The following is a 17,004-nucleotide window of genomic DNA, read 5'->3' on the forward strand; positions in this document are numbered from 1 at the left end:
CTGACTATTGTTGGCGTCTTCAGTTGGGTGGCTGGTTTGATGCTGCTTCCACACTCGTCTTTCCTTTGTAAGCATCTTCTTGTCTGTATAACACTTGAACCTGCTTATAGTAGTCAGTTGTTTCCCTCATCCCTTTCATCCCCACAGTTCCCTTCATTACCAAACTGATTATTCCTCAGTATGTGTCATGTCTGCCAGACCCTTTGTTTAGTGAAGTCGTACTACAAATTTATTTTCTCCGCAGTTTGATTCAGTACCACCTCAATAGTAATGTGATCAATCTGTTTAAACTTCAGCATCCTTCTGTAGCATTACATTTCAAAAACATATTTTGGACTGCTTATTAACCATTTTTCACTTCCTGGCAAATATCTTCAGAAAAGACATTCTAACTCTGAAATTTATATTTGATGTTAACAAATTTCCGTTTCTCAGAAATGCATTTACTGTTATTGCTAGGCTTTGTTTTATATCCTCACTTCTTTGGTCATCATCAATTATTTTGAAGCCCAAATAACAAAACTCATCTACTACATGTAGTGTCTCATTTCCCAGTAAAATTCCCTCAGCATATCTGATTTAATTTGAGTACATTCCATTACCCTTGTTTTACTTTGCAGATATTCATCTCGTGTTCTGTTTTCAAGACTATCCATTCCAATCATCTACATCTACATTTATACTCCGCAAGCCACCCAATGGTGTGTGGCGGAGGGCATTTTACGTTCCACTGTCATTACCTCCCTTTCCTGTTCCAGTCGCATATGGTTCGCGAAAAGAACGACAGCCGGAAAGCCTCCGTGCACGCTTCAATCTCTCTAATTTTACATTCGTGATCTCCTCTGGAGGTATAAGTAGGGGGAAGCAATATATTCAATACCTCATCCTGAAACTCACCCTCTCGAAACCTGGACAGCAAGCTACACCGCAATGCAGAGCACCTCTCTTGCAGAGTCTGCCACTTAAGTTTGCTAAACATCTCCGTAACACTATCACGCTTACCAAATAACCCTGTGACGAAATGCACCGCTCTTCTTTGGATCTTCTCTATCTCCTCTGTCAACCCGACCTGGTACGGATACCACACTGATGAGAAGTACTCAAGTATAGGTCGAAAGAGTGTTTTGTAAGCCACCTCCTTTGTTGATGGACTACATTTTCTAAGGACTCTCCCAATGAATCTCAACCTGGCACCTGCCTTACCAACAGTTAACTTTATATGATCATTCCACTTCAAATCGTTTTTACACATACTCCCAGATATTTTACAGAAGTAACTGCTACCAGTGTTTGTTCCGCTATCATATAATCATACAATTAAGGATCCTTCTTTCTATATATTCACAATACATTACATTGGTCTATGTTAAGGGTCAGTTGCCACTTCCTGAACCAAGCGCCTATCCACTGCAGATCTTCCTGCATTTTGCTGCCATTTTCTAATGCTGCAACTTCTCTGTATACTACAGCATCATCTGCGAAAAGCTGCATGGAACATCCGACACTATCTACTAGGTCATTTATATATATTGTGAAAAGCAATGGTCCCATAACACTCCCGTGTGGCACACCAGAGGTTACTTTAACGTCTGTAGACGTCTCTCCATTGAGAACAACATGCTGTGTTCTGTTTGCTAAAAACTCTTCAATCCAGCCACACAGCTGGTCTGATATTCCGTAGGCTGTTAGTTTGTTTACCAGGCGACAGTGTGAAACTGTATCGAAAGCCTTTCAGAAGTCAAGGAAAATGGCATCTACCTGGGAGCCTGTATCTAATATTTTCTGGGTCTCATGAACAAATAAAGCGAGTTGGGTCTCACACGATCACTGTTGCCGGACTCCATGTTGATTCCTACAGAGTAGATTCTGGGTTTCCAGAAATGACATGATACGCGAGCAAAAAACATGTTCTAAAATTCTACAACGAATCGATGTCAGAGATATAGGCCTATAGTTTTGCGCAACTGCTCGACAACCCTTCTTGAAAACTGGGACTACCTGTGCTCTTTTCCAATCGTTTGGAACCTTCCCTTCCTCTAGAGACTTGCGGTATACGGCTGTTAGAAAAGGGGGGGGGGGGGGGGGCAAGTTCTTTCGGGTACTCTGTGTAGAATCGAATTGGTATCCCATCAGGTCCAGTGGACTTTCCTCTGTTGAGTGATTTCAGTTGCTTTTCTATTCCTTGGACACTTATTTCGATGTCAGACATTTTTTCGTTTGTGCGAGGATTTAGAGAAGGAACTGCAGTGCGGTCTTCCTCTGTGAAACAGCTTTGGAAAAAGGTGTTTAGTATTTCAGCTTTACGCGTGTCATCTTCTGTTTCAATGCCATCATCATCATCCCAGAGTGTCTGGATATGCTGTTTCGATCCACTTCCTGATTTAACGTAAGACCAGAACTTCCTAGGATTTTCTGTCAAGTCGGTACATAGAATTTTACTTTCGAATTCACTGAACGCTTCACGCATAGCCCTCCTTGTGCTAACTTTGACATCGTTTAGGTTCTGTTTGTCTGAGAGGTTTTGGCTGCATTTAAACTTGCAGTGAAGCTCTCTTTGCTTTCGCAGTAGTTTCCTAACTTTGTTGTTGAACCACAGTGGGTTTTTCCTGTCCCTCACAGTTTTACTCAGCACGTACCTGTCTAAAACGCATTTTACGATTGCCTTGAACTTTTTCAATAAACACTCAACAGTGTCAGAACAGAAATTTTCGTTTTGATCTGTTAGGTAGTCTGAAATCTGCCTCCTATTACTCTTGCTAAACAGATAAACCTTCCTCCCTTTTTTTATATTCCTATTTACTTCCACATTCAGGGATGCTGCAACGGCCTTATGATCACTGATTCCCTGTTCTGCACTTACAGAGTCGAAAAGTTTGGGTCTGTTTGTTATCAGTAGGTCCAAGACGTTATCTCCACAAGTCGGTTCTCTGTTTAATTGCTCGAGGTAATTTTCGGATAGTGCACTCAGTATAATGTCACTCGATGCTCTGTCCCTACCACCCGTCCTAAACATCTGAGTGTCCCAGTCTATATCTGGTAAATTGAAATCTCCACCTAGGACTATAACATGCTGAAGAAATTTATGTAAAATGTATTCCAGATTTTCTCTCAGTTGTTCTGCCACTAATGCTGCTGAGTCGGGAGGTCGGTAAAAGGAGCCAATTATTGACCTAGCTCAGTTGTTGAGTATAACCTCCACCCTAATAATTCACAAGAACTATCCACTTCTATTTCACTACAGGATAAACTGCTACTAACAGCGACAAACACATCACCACCGGTTGCATGCAATCTATCCTTTCTAAACACCTTTGTGAAAATTTTGGCAGAATTTACCTCTGGCTTCAGCTAGCTTTCCATACCTATAACGATTTCAGCTTCGGTGCTTTCTATCAGTGCTTGAAGTTCGGGTACTTTACCAACGCAGCTTCGACAGTTTACAATTACAATACCAATTGCTGCTTGGTCCCCGCATGTCTTAACTTTGCCCCGCATCCTTTGAGGCTGTTGCCCTTTCTGTACGTGCCCCAGGCCATCTAACCTAAAAAAAAAACAATGCCCAGTCCATGCCACACAACCCCTGCTACCCGTGTAGCCCCCTGCTGGGTGTAGTGGACTCCTGACCTATCCAGCAGAACCCAAAACTCCACCACCCTATTGCGCAAGTCGAGGAATCTGCAGCCCACACAGTCGCAGAACCCTCTCAGCCTCTGATTCAGACCCTCCACTCAGCTCTGTACCAAAGGTCCGCAGTCAGTCCTGTCGACGATGCTGCAGATGGTGAGCTCTGCTTTCATCAGGCTAGTGAGACTGGCAGTCTTCACCAAATCAGATAGCGCCGGAAGCCAGAGAGTATTTCCTCCGATCCATAGTGACACACATCATTGGTGCCGACATGAGCGACCACCAGCAGATGCACTCTGTACCCTTCATGGCAGATTGGAGCTCCCAACTACCAGTAAGCCCACCCTCTGCGACCGCCCGGAACTTGCAGAGTGAGGGGCAACCTCTGGAACAGGACAAGCAGCCATGTCCGGCCGAAGATCAGTATCAGCTGGAGACAGATCCTGAAACCGGTTCGTCAGACAAACTGGAGAGGCCTTCTGTTCAGCCCTCCAGAACATCTTTCACACCCTGCCACACCTCTAGACGACCTCCCACTCTACCACGAGTGAGGGGTCAGCCTCAATGTGGGCAGTATCCCAGGCAGCCACAGCCGTAGTCCGATCAGGGGATGCGTGGGACGAGCTGGCCGTCCCCGACAAACTCCCGTCCAGACCCCCACAGTGATGCCCATTGGCAACAGCCTCAAGCTGTGTGACCGAAGCCAATACTGCCTGAAGCTGGGAGCGAAGGGGTGCCAACTCAGCCTGCATCCGAACACAGCAGTCGCAGTCCCAACTGATCTTCAAGTCCTTTGCTATATCTGATGGAATTACAATATCATTACTAAATCTCAAGGTTTTCATTTCTTCTCCCCAAACTTTAATTCCCTTTCCAAACTTCTACTCAGGTTTCTTCACTGCTTGCTCAGTGCACAGTTTGAATAACATGGAGAGGAGGGGGGGGGGGGGATAGGCTACAGTCCTCCTAACTCTCTACTTAACTCCCCCTGAGGTACTTTTAACTCATAATTGCAGTTGGTTTCTGTACAATTTAAAGATAATTTTAGGTCTTTCTATTTTCCCTGTTACATTCACTATTTGAAATAGTGTGTCTGAACCAACATTGTCAAAAGTTTTCTGTAAATCAACAAATGCTACAACATAGGTTTGCCTTTTTTCAATTTACCTCATAAGGCAAGTCATAGGGTCAGCACTGTCTCTTGTATTCCTGCATTTCTCTGTAACCCAAACTGATCTTCCTCAAGCGCAGCTTCTTCTAACAGTTCCAGTCTTCTGTACATACTCTGAGTTACTATTTTGCAACAGTGACTTATTAAACTAATGGTTCAGCAGTATTCACACCTGTCAGCACCTGTTTTCTTTGAAGTAAGAATTATTACATTCTTCATGAAGTCTGAGGATATTTCACCTGGCTCATGTGTATCTTGCATATTAGATGGAATAATTTTGTCATGGTATGTTTTCTAAGGATTAAATAATTCTGAGGTAACATTGACTACTCCAGATGCCTTGTTTCAACTTACGTCTTTCACTACTTTTTATATCATCATATCCCCCATCTCATCTTCTTTCTCTTCCCTTTTCATATTAATGTCTTCAAGTTTTGAGTATAGTCTCAATTACTGTGGCTGCCCCAGGTATTGCCCGTGGCTGAGTGCGAGGTTGTTCAAAGGTGTGGCCGACAGTGAAAGAATTTCGAAGGGACCAAAGGAAGAGCCTCCCCAGTTTGTCTGATGAACAATTTCAGATGCTATCTGTGGCTGACGAAGTACCTGAGCCAGATGAAGTTGCTCGCTCTGTTCCAAAGGAATCTTCTCAACCTGCAAGGTCTGGGCATTCACAGAGGCTGAGATTACGGGAAGTTGGGGCCCCTTAAGGCTAAGGCTGTGAAGTAGGGGAAGAAATCCAATGATCACTCTGTGTGCATATCAGAAGTAGTTATTCTAGATGTCGAACGGGTGCTTCCAGATGCCATGAAGAACACAGGGTGCATCCAACTGCAGATGGTGGCTCATATCGGTACTAACTACGTGTGTCGCTTTGAATTAGAAGATATTCTCTCTGGTTTTGCACAGCTAGCTGAAGTAGTAAAGACTGCCAATCATCTGTAGCATCGTCAACAGAACTGACTGTTTGCAGTTTTCAAATCTCGTCCGATGCAGTCCCCGACAATCAGTCTTTCCTTCTCATCCCGTACATTAAGTCTCCCATGACCCGCAGTTATGGATGACTTTCCCAATATCTACCCCTTTTCCTAGACCTCTGCAGTCCTTTTCCTTCACCCTTCTTCCTTCCCCTTCAATCCTTTTGCCTGAAGAAGGAGCCACTGGCTCCACAAAGCTTGCCAATCACAACAGTCTTTTATGTGTGTGTTCTGCCACCGCTTGGTAACTACATTTTTTATCTATTCAGTTAAATAATTTTATCAATAATTGACTGTTTTGTTGTTACACTTATAAATTAAGCTATAGTGGACTGGGGCCCTTAAAATTGAGATATTATTTTCAGTATTCTGAAATTATGGTAGTGAAACTTAATTATTCAGGATCGCAACCTACTGCTCCAGAAACATTATATGCTGATAAATGATGCAATGTATTTCATTTATGTGCCAATTCACAGCTCATGCAAAGTACATTTATCTTGAGAAATGATTAATGTGGGAACTATGTAGCCTACTGAGATTTCACCATAACTTCCTTACATTTTAAACAGTTGGCTGACATTGAAGAATTTCTAGAAGTTTGGTACTTCATGTCTGCTTCGTAAAGTAATGTGCTTGGGGGAAAATTATGACACACCTCAATTTTTAATCTCTTAAGACATTGCTGCACACTACCAACATCGATGTTTTACCTTGTGCACCATCATTTGCAATGGTTTTCTCTCTGCCTACAAGAGAAAAGCTGTTCCAATAAATTTTCTCACAGAATTACAAATTTATATGTGTCTGATTTGCATGCACAATTGTTATATATGCTCATCAAACAACATAAAGAGTTATTTTTTATTTTCAGGCAAAGGAAGAAGTACGTGCAATATTACTTACCTTGGGCAATTAAAACAGGTTTGACAAGTGATTTTTTGCTGAACGTATATTTTGAGAAACGTTGGGAACAGCAAGTCTCTGATCTTCTTAATGAGGTACATATAACACCATTAAAAATACCAAAGACGTGAAGACTAATAGAAACATAAAAGTTCTGTTGATAATTAAAGAATATCAGTTAATTACTGCAAGGTTGCTCTCTGGTATTCAAGAAGACACATGTCAAGAGTGTAGACAAGGTTGTGTGTAGTGCTCAATGCAGAAAGTATTTATTGTGATGAAATCCAATGAGCTACACAATTGTAGAAATATTTATACAAAGTTTATCCACTTTCAACAGGTCTTTCAAATTATTCGTATGAAATAAATAATAAAAAATCACAGTGGCAGTGCACATTTTTGTATCCACAAGAAAATATATTATTTTTACAGCACAAAATTGATTTTATTTCGTTCTTCCACATTTTCTCTGTGCTATGTTAATATATTACTTTTAATGGTTTTAAGTGTAAATTAGAGAAAACAGCCTAACTGCAACAGTTGCCACAAAATATGCATTGTCCTTAAAAAGAGGAAAAAATTACTAGTAAGCTACAGTGAAGTGGTGTGATGTGAGTGATTTGTTCAAATTTGTTGTTGATAAAGAGTCATTTGTGCAAATTCTACTTAACAAAACTGTATACATGCCAAAAATTAAGGTATGAAATACAACACACACTGGTCTTCAAATCGAAATAAGTCCAAATTTATATAAAATAATACTTGTCTTCATTGCATCCTCATATCCAGTGTCAAAAGAGACCACATTTTAATTCTATTTTCTTTGTCGTTTCACAAGAGGATTTCTCCACTGTCTTGTTGCATCAGGTGATGGTGTTACTGGCTTGAATGTGAATTCTGTTATAAAGAATAGTACTGTTTAAAATCACAATTAACTCATCAGAATACAGTATCTTTCTACGTTTAATTATTAATTATTGAAACAATCAAATCCAAAGCCAGCTGACAGACATACATACAGAAAATAAAAAAATGAATCTTTTGCTTTATTTTATTTTTTATCTTTTAAATCGGTTTCTAAATGCTACTTTCTTTAAAGTTCCAGCAGCTACAAAATTGATACATGTTTTCTCAATTTTATGTACCGTCACTACTCTAGTTGTTCTGTTAACAAATACAAATTAAAAATTGATCTTAATTCCTCAAATTCTGTTTCAATTTGAAGTAAAGTAATTCAATAATATAGCAGACATTCTGCACAGTACATACACGTGCAACAGGAGAAGGGACAGTAACTGGTAACTTTATGTGACATAATATTACATCAACTAATGCAGTAGCAAAACTGTTGAGACAGCCAAATTGAAGAGCACTTGCGTTAAATATGTAAGTAACGTCCCCAAATTTCTCTGGTTTATTCAAGGATAAATAGCAAACACCATTAAAATGAAAGAGGTGGTTTATTTTTTTACTAAAAATGGTGAAATGAAGGAACAAAACCAAAACCTAAGTGTATAATATTTCCAAAAAAACTTTTCCAAGTATGTGACAGCATCATCACTGTTATAAAGACATCTTGCCACCCACTGTTGGACTGGCATTCACTAGTACGTATCAGCTGCTGCGCTAGTGCCATATTCATATCTTATATAGCATTATTTTATTATTCTTGTACAAGGGAAACTCCCCATCGCACCCCTTCAGATTTAGTGGTAAGATGGCCCAGTGAATAGCCTGTCAAAAACCGAACACAGGTCAAGCATGAAAATAGGAAGAAGGTGTACAGAACTGAAAAAAAAAGCAAAATAGAAACAGTGAACAGTCTGAGAACAAGAAGTGCAATAAAGAGCAGCCTGAAACAGCAAAGGCATAATGGATAAGTGGTCCTGGTGCTGGACTGGCAAGCAGGCGAGCCGTGTTCAAAACTCCCTTGTGCAGTTCATATTATTATTATTATTATTATTATTATTATTATTATTCTTTCCTTTCTCAGACGTTCTGTCTGGTTAAAAATGGAAAGTGATGCGGACTTTGATCAAGCGTGACTTCCTGTTAACTGTATGGTATATGTTACATTGCATTTAGGAACTTTCAGGTAATTGAACATGTATCAATACTTACAGATTTCTGTAATTGTATATATAAGTTTGGATGTAGCTGTATTGCGTTGATGTACTGGTGGATATTGTGTGGTATGACTCCTGTAGTTGATAGTATGATTGGTATAATGTCAACTTTATCCTGATGCCACATGTCCTTGACTTCCTCAGCCAGTTGGACGTATTTTTCAATTTTTTCTCCTGTTTTCTTCTGTATATTTGTTGTATTGGGTATGTATATTTCGATTAGTTGTGTTATTTCTTCTTTTTATTGGTGAGTATGATGTCAGGTTTGTTATGTGGTGTTGTTTTATCTTTTATAATGGTTCTGTTCCAGTATAATTTGTATTCATCATTCTCCAGTACATTTTGTGGTGCATACTTGTATGTGGGAACATGTTTTATTAGTTTATGTTGTATGGCAAGTTGTTGATGTATTATTTTTGCTACATTGTCATGACTTCTGGGGTATTCTGTATTTGCTAGTATTGTACATCCGCTTGTGATGTAATCTACTGTTTCTATTTGTTGTTTGCAAAGTCTGCATTTATCTGTTGTGGTATTGGGATCTTTAATAATATGCTTGCTGCAATATCTGGTGTTTATTGTTTGATCTTGTATTACAATCATGAATCCTTCTGTCTCACTGTATATATTGCCTTTTTTTAGCCATGTGTTGGATGCGTCTTGATCGATGTGTGGCTGTGTTAGATGATACGGGTGCTTGCCATGTAGTGTTTTCTTTTTCCAATTTACTTTCTTCGTGTCTGTTGATGTTATGTGATCTAAAGGGTTGTAGAAGTGGTTATGAAATTTCAGTGGTGTAGCCGATGTATTTATATGAGTGATTGCTTTGTGTATTTTGCTAGTTTCTACTCGTTCTATAAAGTATTTTCTTAAATTGTCTAACTGTCCATAATGTAGATTTTTTATGTCGATAATCCCCTTCCTCCTTCCTTTCTGCTTAATGTGAATCTTTCTGTTGCTGAATGTATGTGCTGTATTCTATATTTGTGGCATTGTGATCGTGTAAGTGTATTGAGTGCTTCTAGGTCTGTGTTACTCCATTTCACTACTCTAAATGAGTAGGTCGATATTGGTATAGCACAAGTATTTATAGCTTTTGTCTTGTTTCTTGCTGTCAATTCTGTTTTCAGTATTTTTGTTAGTCTTCGTCTATATTTTTCTTTTAGTTCTTCTTTAATATTTGTATTATCTATTCCTACTTTTTGTCTGTATCCTAGATATTTATACGCATCTGTTTTTTCCATTGCTTCTATGCAGCCGCTGTGGTTATCCAATATGTAATCTTCTTGTTTAGTGTGTTTTCCCTTGACTATGCTATTTTTCTTACATTTGTCTGTTCCAAAAGCCATATTTATATCATTGCTGAATACTTCTGTTATCATTTGTAATTGGTTGAGTTGTTGATTTGTTGCTCCCAGTAGGTTTAGATCATCCATGTATAGCAAATGTGTGATTTTGTGTTGGTATGTTCCAGTAATATTGCATCCATAATTTGTATTATTTAGCGTGTTGGATAGTGGGTTCAGAGCAAGGCAGAACCAGAAAGGACTTAATGAGTCTCCTTGGTATATTCCACGCTTAATCTGTATTGGCTGTGATGTGATATTATTTGAATTTGTTTGGATATTAAGTGTGGTTTTCCAATTTTTCATTACTATGTTTAGGAACTGTATCAATTTAGGATCTACTTTGTATATTTCCAATATTTGTAGTAACCATGAGCAGGGTACGCTATCAAAAGCTTTTTGGTAATCAATGTATGCGTAGTGTAGCGACCTTTGTATAGTTTTGGCTTGATATGCCACCTCTGCATCTATTATCAGTTGCTCTTTACATCCTCGTGCTCCTTTGCAACAGCCTTTTTGTTCTTCATTTATAATTTTGTTCTGTGTTGAATGTGTCATTAAATTCTGTGTAATGACTGAAGTTAATGTATATTGTTGGTAGGCATGTTATGGGGCGATATTTAGCTGGGTGTGCTGTGTCTGCTTGATCTTTAGGTTTCAGATAAGTTATTCCATGTGTAAGTGTATCAGGGAATGTGTATGGGTCTGCAATGTAACTGTTAAATAATTTAGTTAGATGTGAATGTGTTCAGGTGAACTTCTTTAGCCAGAAATTTGCTATTTTATCTTTTCCAGGGGCTTTCCAATTGTGAGTAGAATTAATTGCTTGGGTGACTTCATGTTGCAAAATTATCACTTCAGGCATTTGTGGTATCATCTTGTATGTGTCTGTTTTTGCTTGTATCCACCGCGCATGCCTGTTATGCTGTACCGGGTTTGACCATATGTTGCTCCAGAAGTGTTCCATGTCTGTTATGTTTGGTGGATTGTCTATTTTAATGTGTGTGTTATCTATTGTCTGGTAAAATTTCTTTTGGTTTGTGTTTGTTTCCTTCTATTTTCACTTTTTTTGTATCTTCTAAGTCGTTTGGCCAATGCTTGTAATTTCTGCTTCTTTTCATCTAATTGCTCTATCGCTTCTTGTTGTGAGATTTTACCTAACCTTTTTCGTTATTTGTCTGATATTTCATTTCTTATAAATTGTGTTAGCTGTCCGATGTCTTTTCTCAGTTTTTCTATTCTGATCTGTAGCCTGTGTTGCCATGCTGTTTTTGTGGGTTTCTTCTGTGTGTTGGTTGGTTCTGATCTCTGCCTAGTGTGTATATTTAGTGTAGTGAGTGCTCCTATATAAACCAGTAGTTGTAACTCTTCCATAGTTGTATTTTCATTTATTTTGTTGTGTATGATTGTGTTGATAGTTGTTATTGTTGTTTCAACTTGTGGGTTATTTGGTGGTCTATGCAAGAATGGTCTAATGTCTGTATTTGTGTCTTTGTATTCTATATATGTCAGCTGAAATTTTTCTTCTATATCTAACATGTGTATCACTTCGTGTTCTATTTGTGCTTGTTCTGGTGGCTGTCTTAAGATTTCGTTTTCCTCTGATTGTTTAATTGAAGCGTGTTGTTCTTTGTCTGTTTGCTCTGGGATGCTTGAGTCCGTTACTGTATTTTCTTCTTCTTCTGACTGCACATTATTTTGTTCCAGTATTTGTTGTACTTGTTGTTTGATGTTTTCTAATTCTGACTGGGGTATCCTGTTATTTTTTTATTATTACACGAATCTGATCAGCTAGTTGTTGTTCTGTTAAAAATTTTAATCTGGGTATCTGGTAATAAATGTTGTGTATACTTGTGATCTGTATCCAGTTGTGTCGGTTCCTAAGTTTGCTGCTTGGTAATAACAGAACATGAAGTGTCGGTTAACTTCATCTGACTATCTCATCCTCTGTCTTTATTTTCCTTCTAGAGTGGTTGCAGGAAGCATATCCTGCAAAACACCTCTATTTGGATTTAAATAATTTTCTGTGTGGCTAGCAGTGTCGTTACCATTGTGGATGGGCATAGGGTTCAAGCGTCATCCCCAACTATGACAGCGCTTGTCAGAGGCTTCATTAGTTCTGTCCTGAACCAACTAATCACACTAAAAGGGGGGTTAGCCCTATTAGTGGTTTGTTCTTTTCGTCGCCTTTTACGACTGGCAGAACATACCAGAGGCCTATTCTTTTCCTGGGCCTCCACGGGTTTTATTATTATTATTATTATTATTATTATTATTATTATTATTACTATTACATTATTATTTTTCACTACATTATGAACTGTCCGTCCAGTCATTGAAATGTTTTTGGCAGTTGTCATACTGCAGATTGATTATAGAATATGAGTCATGTGGTAAGAATACATTACAGTTGCCTGTAAATGTGATGAATAGTGACAACAGGCAAGATACCACATAGACATCTCACAGGAATGAAAACAACAAATAAATGGTTGTCAATTATGGTACAACAAAGGAATTCAAGAATCAAGACTTCCAAAGTGGAATGCAAGTTCAAAAATGATAAAAATATATGTTTTGACAGGGCATAGAGAAACTGTGTGATTGTGAAACTGTTGCATTTATTTGCTGCAGCTTCTTTGAAAAACTATTATGTTTTCATAATTTCCTTGGGTAGGTAGGTTTGGGGAAGGAGACCAGACAGCGTGGTCATCGGTCTCATCGGATTAGGGAAGGATGGGGAAGGAAGTCAGCCGTGCCCTTTCAGAGGAACCATCCCGGCATTTGCCTGGGGAGATTTAGGGAAATCACGGAAAACCTAAATCAGGATGGCCGGACGCGGGATTGAACCGTCGTCCTCCCGAATGCGAGTCCAGAATTTCCTTGGGAGTGAGCACATTCACACCTATATCGAGCAAGGAGGCACATCTCACTCACTTACCAGTCATTCAAATTAGGTGCATCGATAATAAGAGGTTCCTATCATATGACACACGTACTGTCACTAATGCTGTATATGACACGCCTGACGTGTTTTTCGGTGGAGGAGTCAGTTGATTTGTCACATTGTCATCAAACATTTGCGGTTCCTGTTCGAAAGCCACTTCCTTTTGGCTGCTAATAGAGTAATTGTGCACAATCAACTGGCATCATAGGTTCGTAGTTTACACTTCACTGTTGCAAATGGACATTATGCCACAACACAGCCACAAATTTTTAATAAAGGGAGGGGTAGAAACATGAAGAAGAAGGCACAAGGAAGGTTTAAACATGGCTCAACTACTTCGCAGTCAAATAATGTAACCACGACTTCATTTCTCTGCCTGGCAACTCTATATTGCACTTCTTGTTCTTGGACCATTCACTGTTTCTATTTTACTTTTTTTTTTTTTCACAGTCCAGTACACCTTCTTCCTGTTTTCATGCTTGATCTGTGTTCTGTTTCTGACGAGCTGTCCACTGGACCTTCTTACCACTAAATCTGAAGGGGGTTCCGAAGGGGAGTTTCCCTTGTTAGAATCAGTATGTGAAGAACATCACTGAATTTGACTTCTGCTTAGATTACAGGTGTGGTGAAGTGGGATTTGGTCTCTATTTACAGTAGTTTTTATTTTGTGTTACCTGATACTGACAAACGAGGGGCACCAACAAGTATACTAATGAATTAATGCTCTCACTGTTTACTGCAGCAAATGGGACAGTCACAGGAGTGCTGCTAGCCATTACGGCAGAAACATCAGGGAGCCAATACAATGAGAGCCCACTTTACTGTCTGAATCATCAAACAGCGACAGATTCAAGAAACAATTGAGATTCTGAGGCAACTTGCTAACATGGATGGTGAGAATGGATACAAGTTCACTATGTCTTTGATACCAGCAGTAGCTGCCTTATGGGATGATAATGCATGTGAAGGTGCCCCAACAGGCATGAGAATAAACATGGAGACCTAAGGTGGATACCATGCAGTGTTGTATTGGCCATCACTGGGTACTATGGAAGCAGTCCTGTATCACTAATGGCTTGTCTGCTTCATTCATCAATTCTAGCCAACAGGAATTTGAATAACAACTACCATTAATAAAAGACATCAATCCCCACAACTTCACAAATGCCTTCCAATCAAAAATTAAGTTCAGTGGCATTCTTGACAAACTACCACTAAGAGTTGGATGAAGTAACACTAAATACAGGATCTGAATTGGGCAATATCATGGTAATAAATATACCACCTGATGAAGGCCACTTGCAAAGCGACGGTATTCTGATCCAGTCACATACTAAGAAAGGCGTTAATGACGAAGACAATGATTGTGGAAGTCTACTCTTGCAACTCGATACCAGTTACAGCTCCCACAAAATAAATTCGCCCATGCACAGAAGTACTGTATTTTACGGACTATAAGGCGCATCTTAATTTTTAAGCAATTTCTTTAAAAAAAATAACATTTTTATAGTGTTAATTATTAGATTGCAAAGTCCCCCCACATGAATCATGGACCTTGCCGCTGGTGGGGAGGCTTGCGTGCCTCAGCGATACAGATGGCCGTACCGTAGGTGCAACCACAACGGAGGGGTATCTGTTGAGAGGCCAGACAAACGTGTGGTTCCTGAAGAGGGGCAGCAGCCTTTTCAGTGGTTGCAGGGGCAACAGTCTTGATGATTCACTGATCTGGCGTTGTAACAATAACCAAAACGGCCTTTCTGTGCTAGTACTGCGAACAGCTGAAAGCAAGGGGAAACTACAGCCGTAATTTTTCCAGAGGGCATGTAGCTTTACTGTATGGTTAAATGATGATGGCGTCCTCTTGGGTAAAATATTCCGGAGGTAAAATAGTCCCCCATTTGGATCTCCGGGCGGGGACTACTCAAGAGGACATTGTTATCAGGAGAAAGAAAACTGGTGTTCTACGGATCGGAGCGTGGAATGTCAGATCCCTTAATCGAGCAGGTAGGTTAGAAAATTTAAAAAAGGAAATGGATAGGTTAAAGTTAGATATAGTGGGAATTAGTGAAGTTCGCTGGCAGGAGGAACAAGACTTTTGGTCAGATGAATACAGGGTTATAAATACAAAATCAAATAGGGGTAATGCAGGAGTAGGATTAATAATGAATAAAAAAATAGGAGTGCGGGTAAGGTACTACAATCAGCATAGTGAACGCATTATTGTGGCCAAGATAGACACAAAGCCCACACCTACTACAGTAGTACAAGTTAAATGCCAACTAGCTCTACAGATGATGAAGAAATTGATGAAATGTATGATGAGATAAAAGAAATTATTCAGATAGTGAAGGGAGACGAAAATTTAATAGTCATGGGTGACTGGAATTCGAGTGTAGGAAAAGGGAGAGAAGGAAACATAGTAGGTGAATATGGATTGGGGCTAAGACATGAAAGAGGAAGCCATCTGGTAGAATTTTGCACAGAGCATAACTTAATCATAGCTAACACTTGGTTCAAGAATCATAAAAGAAGGTTGTATACATGGAAGAATCCTGGAGATACTAAAAGGTATCAGATAGTTTATGTAATGGTAAGACAGAGGTTTAGGAACCAGGTTTTAAATTGTAAGACATTTCCAGGGGCAGATGTGGACTCTGACCACAATCTATTGGTTATGAACTGTAAATTAAAACTGAACAAACTGCAAAAAGGTGGGAATTTGAGGAGATGCGACCTGGATAAACTGACTAAACCAGAGGTTGTGCAGAGTTCCAGGGAGAGCATAAGGGAACAGTTGGCAGCAGTGGGGGAAAGAAGTACAGTAGAAGAAGAATGGGTAGCTCTGAGGGATGAAGTAGTGAAGGCACCAGAGGATCAAGTAGGTAAATAGACGAGGGCTAGTAGAAATCCTTGGGTAATAGAAGAAATATTGAATTTAATTGATGAAAGGAGGAAACATAAAAACGCAGTAAATGAAGCAGGCAAAAAGGAATACAAACGTCTCAAAAATGAGATCGACAGGAAGTGCAAAATGGCTAAGGAGGGATGGCTAGAGGACAAATGTAAGGATGTAGAGGCTTATCTCACTAGGGGTGAGATAGATACAGCCTACAGAAAAATTAAAGAGACCTTTGGAGAAAAGAGAACCACTTGTATGAATATCAAGAGCTCAGATGGAAACCCAGTCCTAACCAAAGAAGGAAAAGCAGAAAGGTGGAAGGAGTGTATAGAGGGTCTATACAAGGGCGATGTACTTGAGGACAATATTATAGAAATGGAAGAGAATGTAGACGAAGATGAAATGGGAGATACGATACTGCATGAAGAGTTTGACAGAGCACTGAAAGACGTGAGCCGAAACAAGGCCCCGGGAGTAGACAACATTCCATTAGAACTACTGACGGCCTTGGGAGAGCCAGTCCTGACAAAACTCTACCATCTGGTGAGCAAGATGTATGAGACAGGCGAAGTACCCTCAGACTTCAAGAAGAATACAATAATTCCAATCCCAAAGAAAGCAGGTGGTGACAGATGTGAAAATTACCGAACTATCAGTTTAATAAGTCACAGCTGCAAAATACTAACAAGAATTCGTTACAGACGAATGGAAAAACTGGTAGAAGCCGACCTCGGGAAGATCAGTTTGGATTCCGTAGAAATATTGGAACATGTGAGGCAATACTGACCTTACGACTTATCTTAGAAGAAAGATTAAGGAAAGGCAAACCTACGTTTCTAGCACTTGTAGACTTAGAGAAAGCTTTTGACAATGTTGACTGGATTACTCTCTTCCAAATTCTAAAGGTGGCAGGGGTAAAATACAGGGAGCAAAAGGCTATTTACTATTTGTACAGAAACCAGATGACAGTTATAAGAGTCGAGGGGCATGAAAGGGAAGCAGTGGTTGGGA

The 17,004-nt window shown here is 39.5% G+C and overlaps 2 protein-coding genes across 4 annotated transcripts in view; one reads left to right on the forward strand and one right to left on the reverse strand.

Annotated features, from left to right (window-relative positions):
- LOC124612704 (ubiquinone biosynthesis protein COQ4 homolog, mitochondrial) overlaps positions 1–7,056 on the forward strand; it is a 111,528-nt gene extending 104,472 nt beyond the window's left edge. The window contains exon 6 of the mRNA XM_047141056.1: positions 6,644–7,056. Coding sequence (XP_046997012.1) covers positions 6,644–6,806 — 163 coding nt within the window. The 3' untranslated portion in view covers positions 6,807–7,056. The remainder of the gene's footprint in view (positions 1–6,643) is intronic.
- Positions 6,959–17,004, reverse strand: part of LOC124612713 (E3 ubiquitin-protein ligase CCNB1IP1-like) — a 198,190-nt gene continuing 188,144 nt past the window's right edge. For all 3 annotated transcript variants that reach the window (XM_047141094.1, XM_047141069.1, XM_047141077.1), the window contains one exon: positions 6,959–7,572. In XM_047141094.1, the coding sequence (XP_046997050.1) occupies positions 7,490–7,572 (83 nt within the window). In that variant the 3' untranslated portion in view covers positions 6,959–7,489. The remainder of the gene's footprint in view (positions 7,573–17,004) is intronic.

This window comes from Schistocerca americana, chromosome 1, assembly GCF_021461395.2.
Source record: "Schistocerca americana isolate TAMUIC-IGC-003095 chromosome 1, iqSchAmer2.1, whole genome shotgun sequence".
Classification (NCBI taxonomy): Eukaryota; Metazoa; Arthropoda; class Insecta; order Orthoptera; family Acrididae; genus Schistocerca; species Schistocerca americana.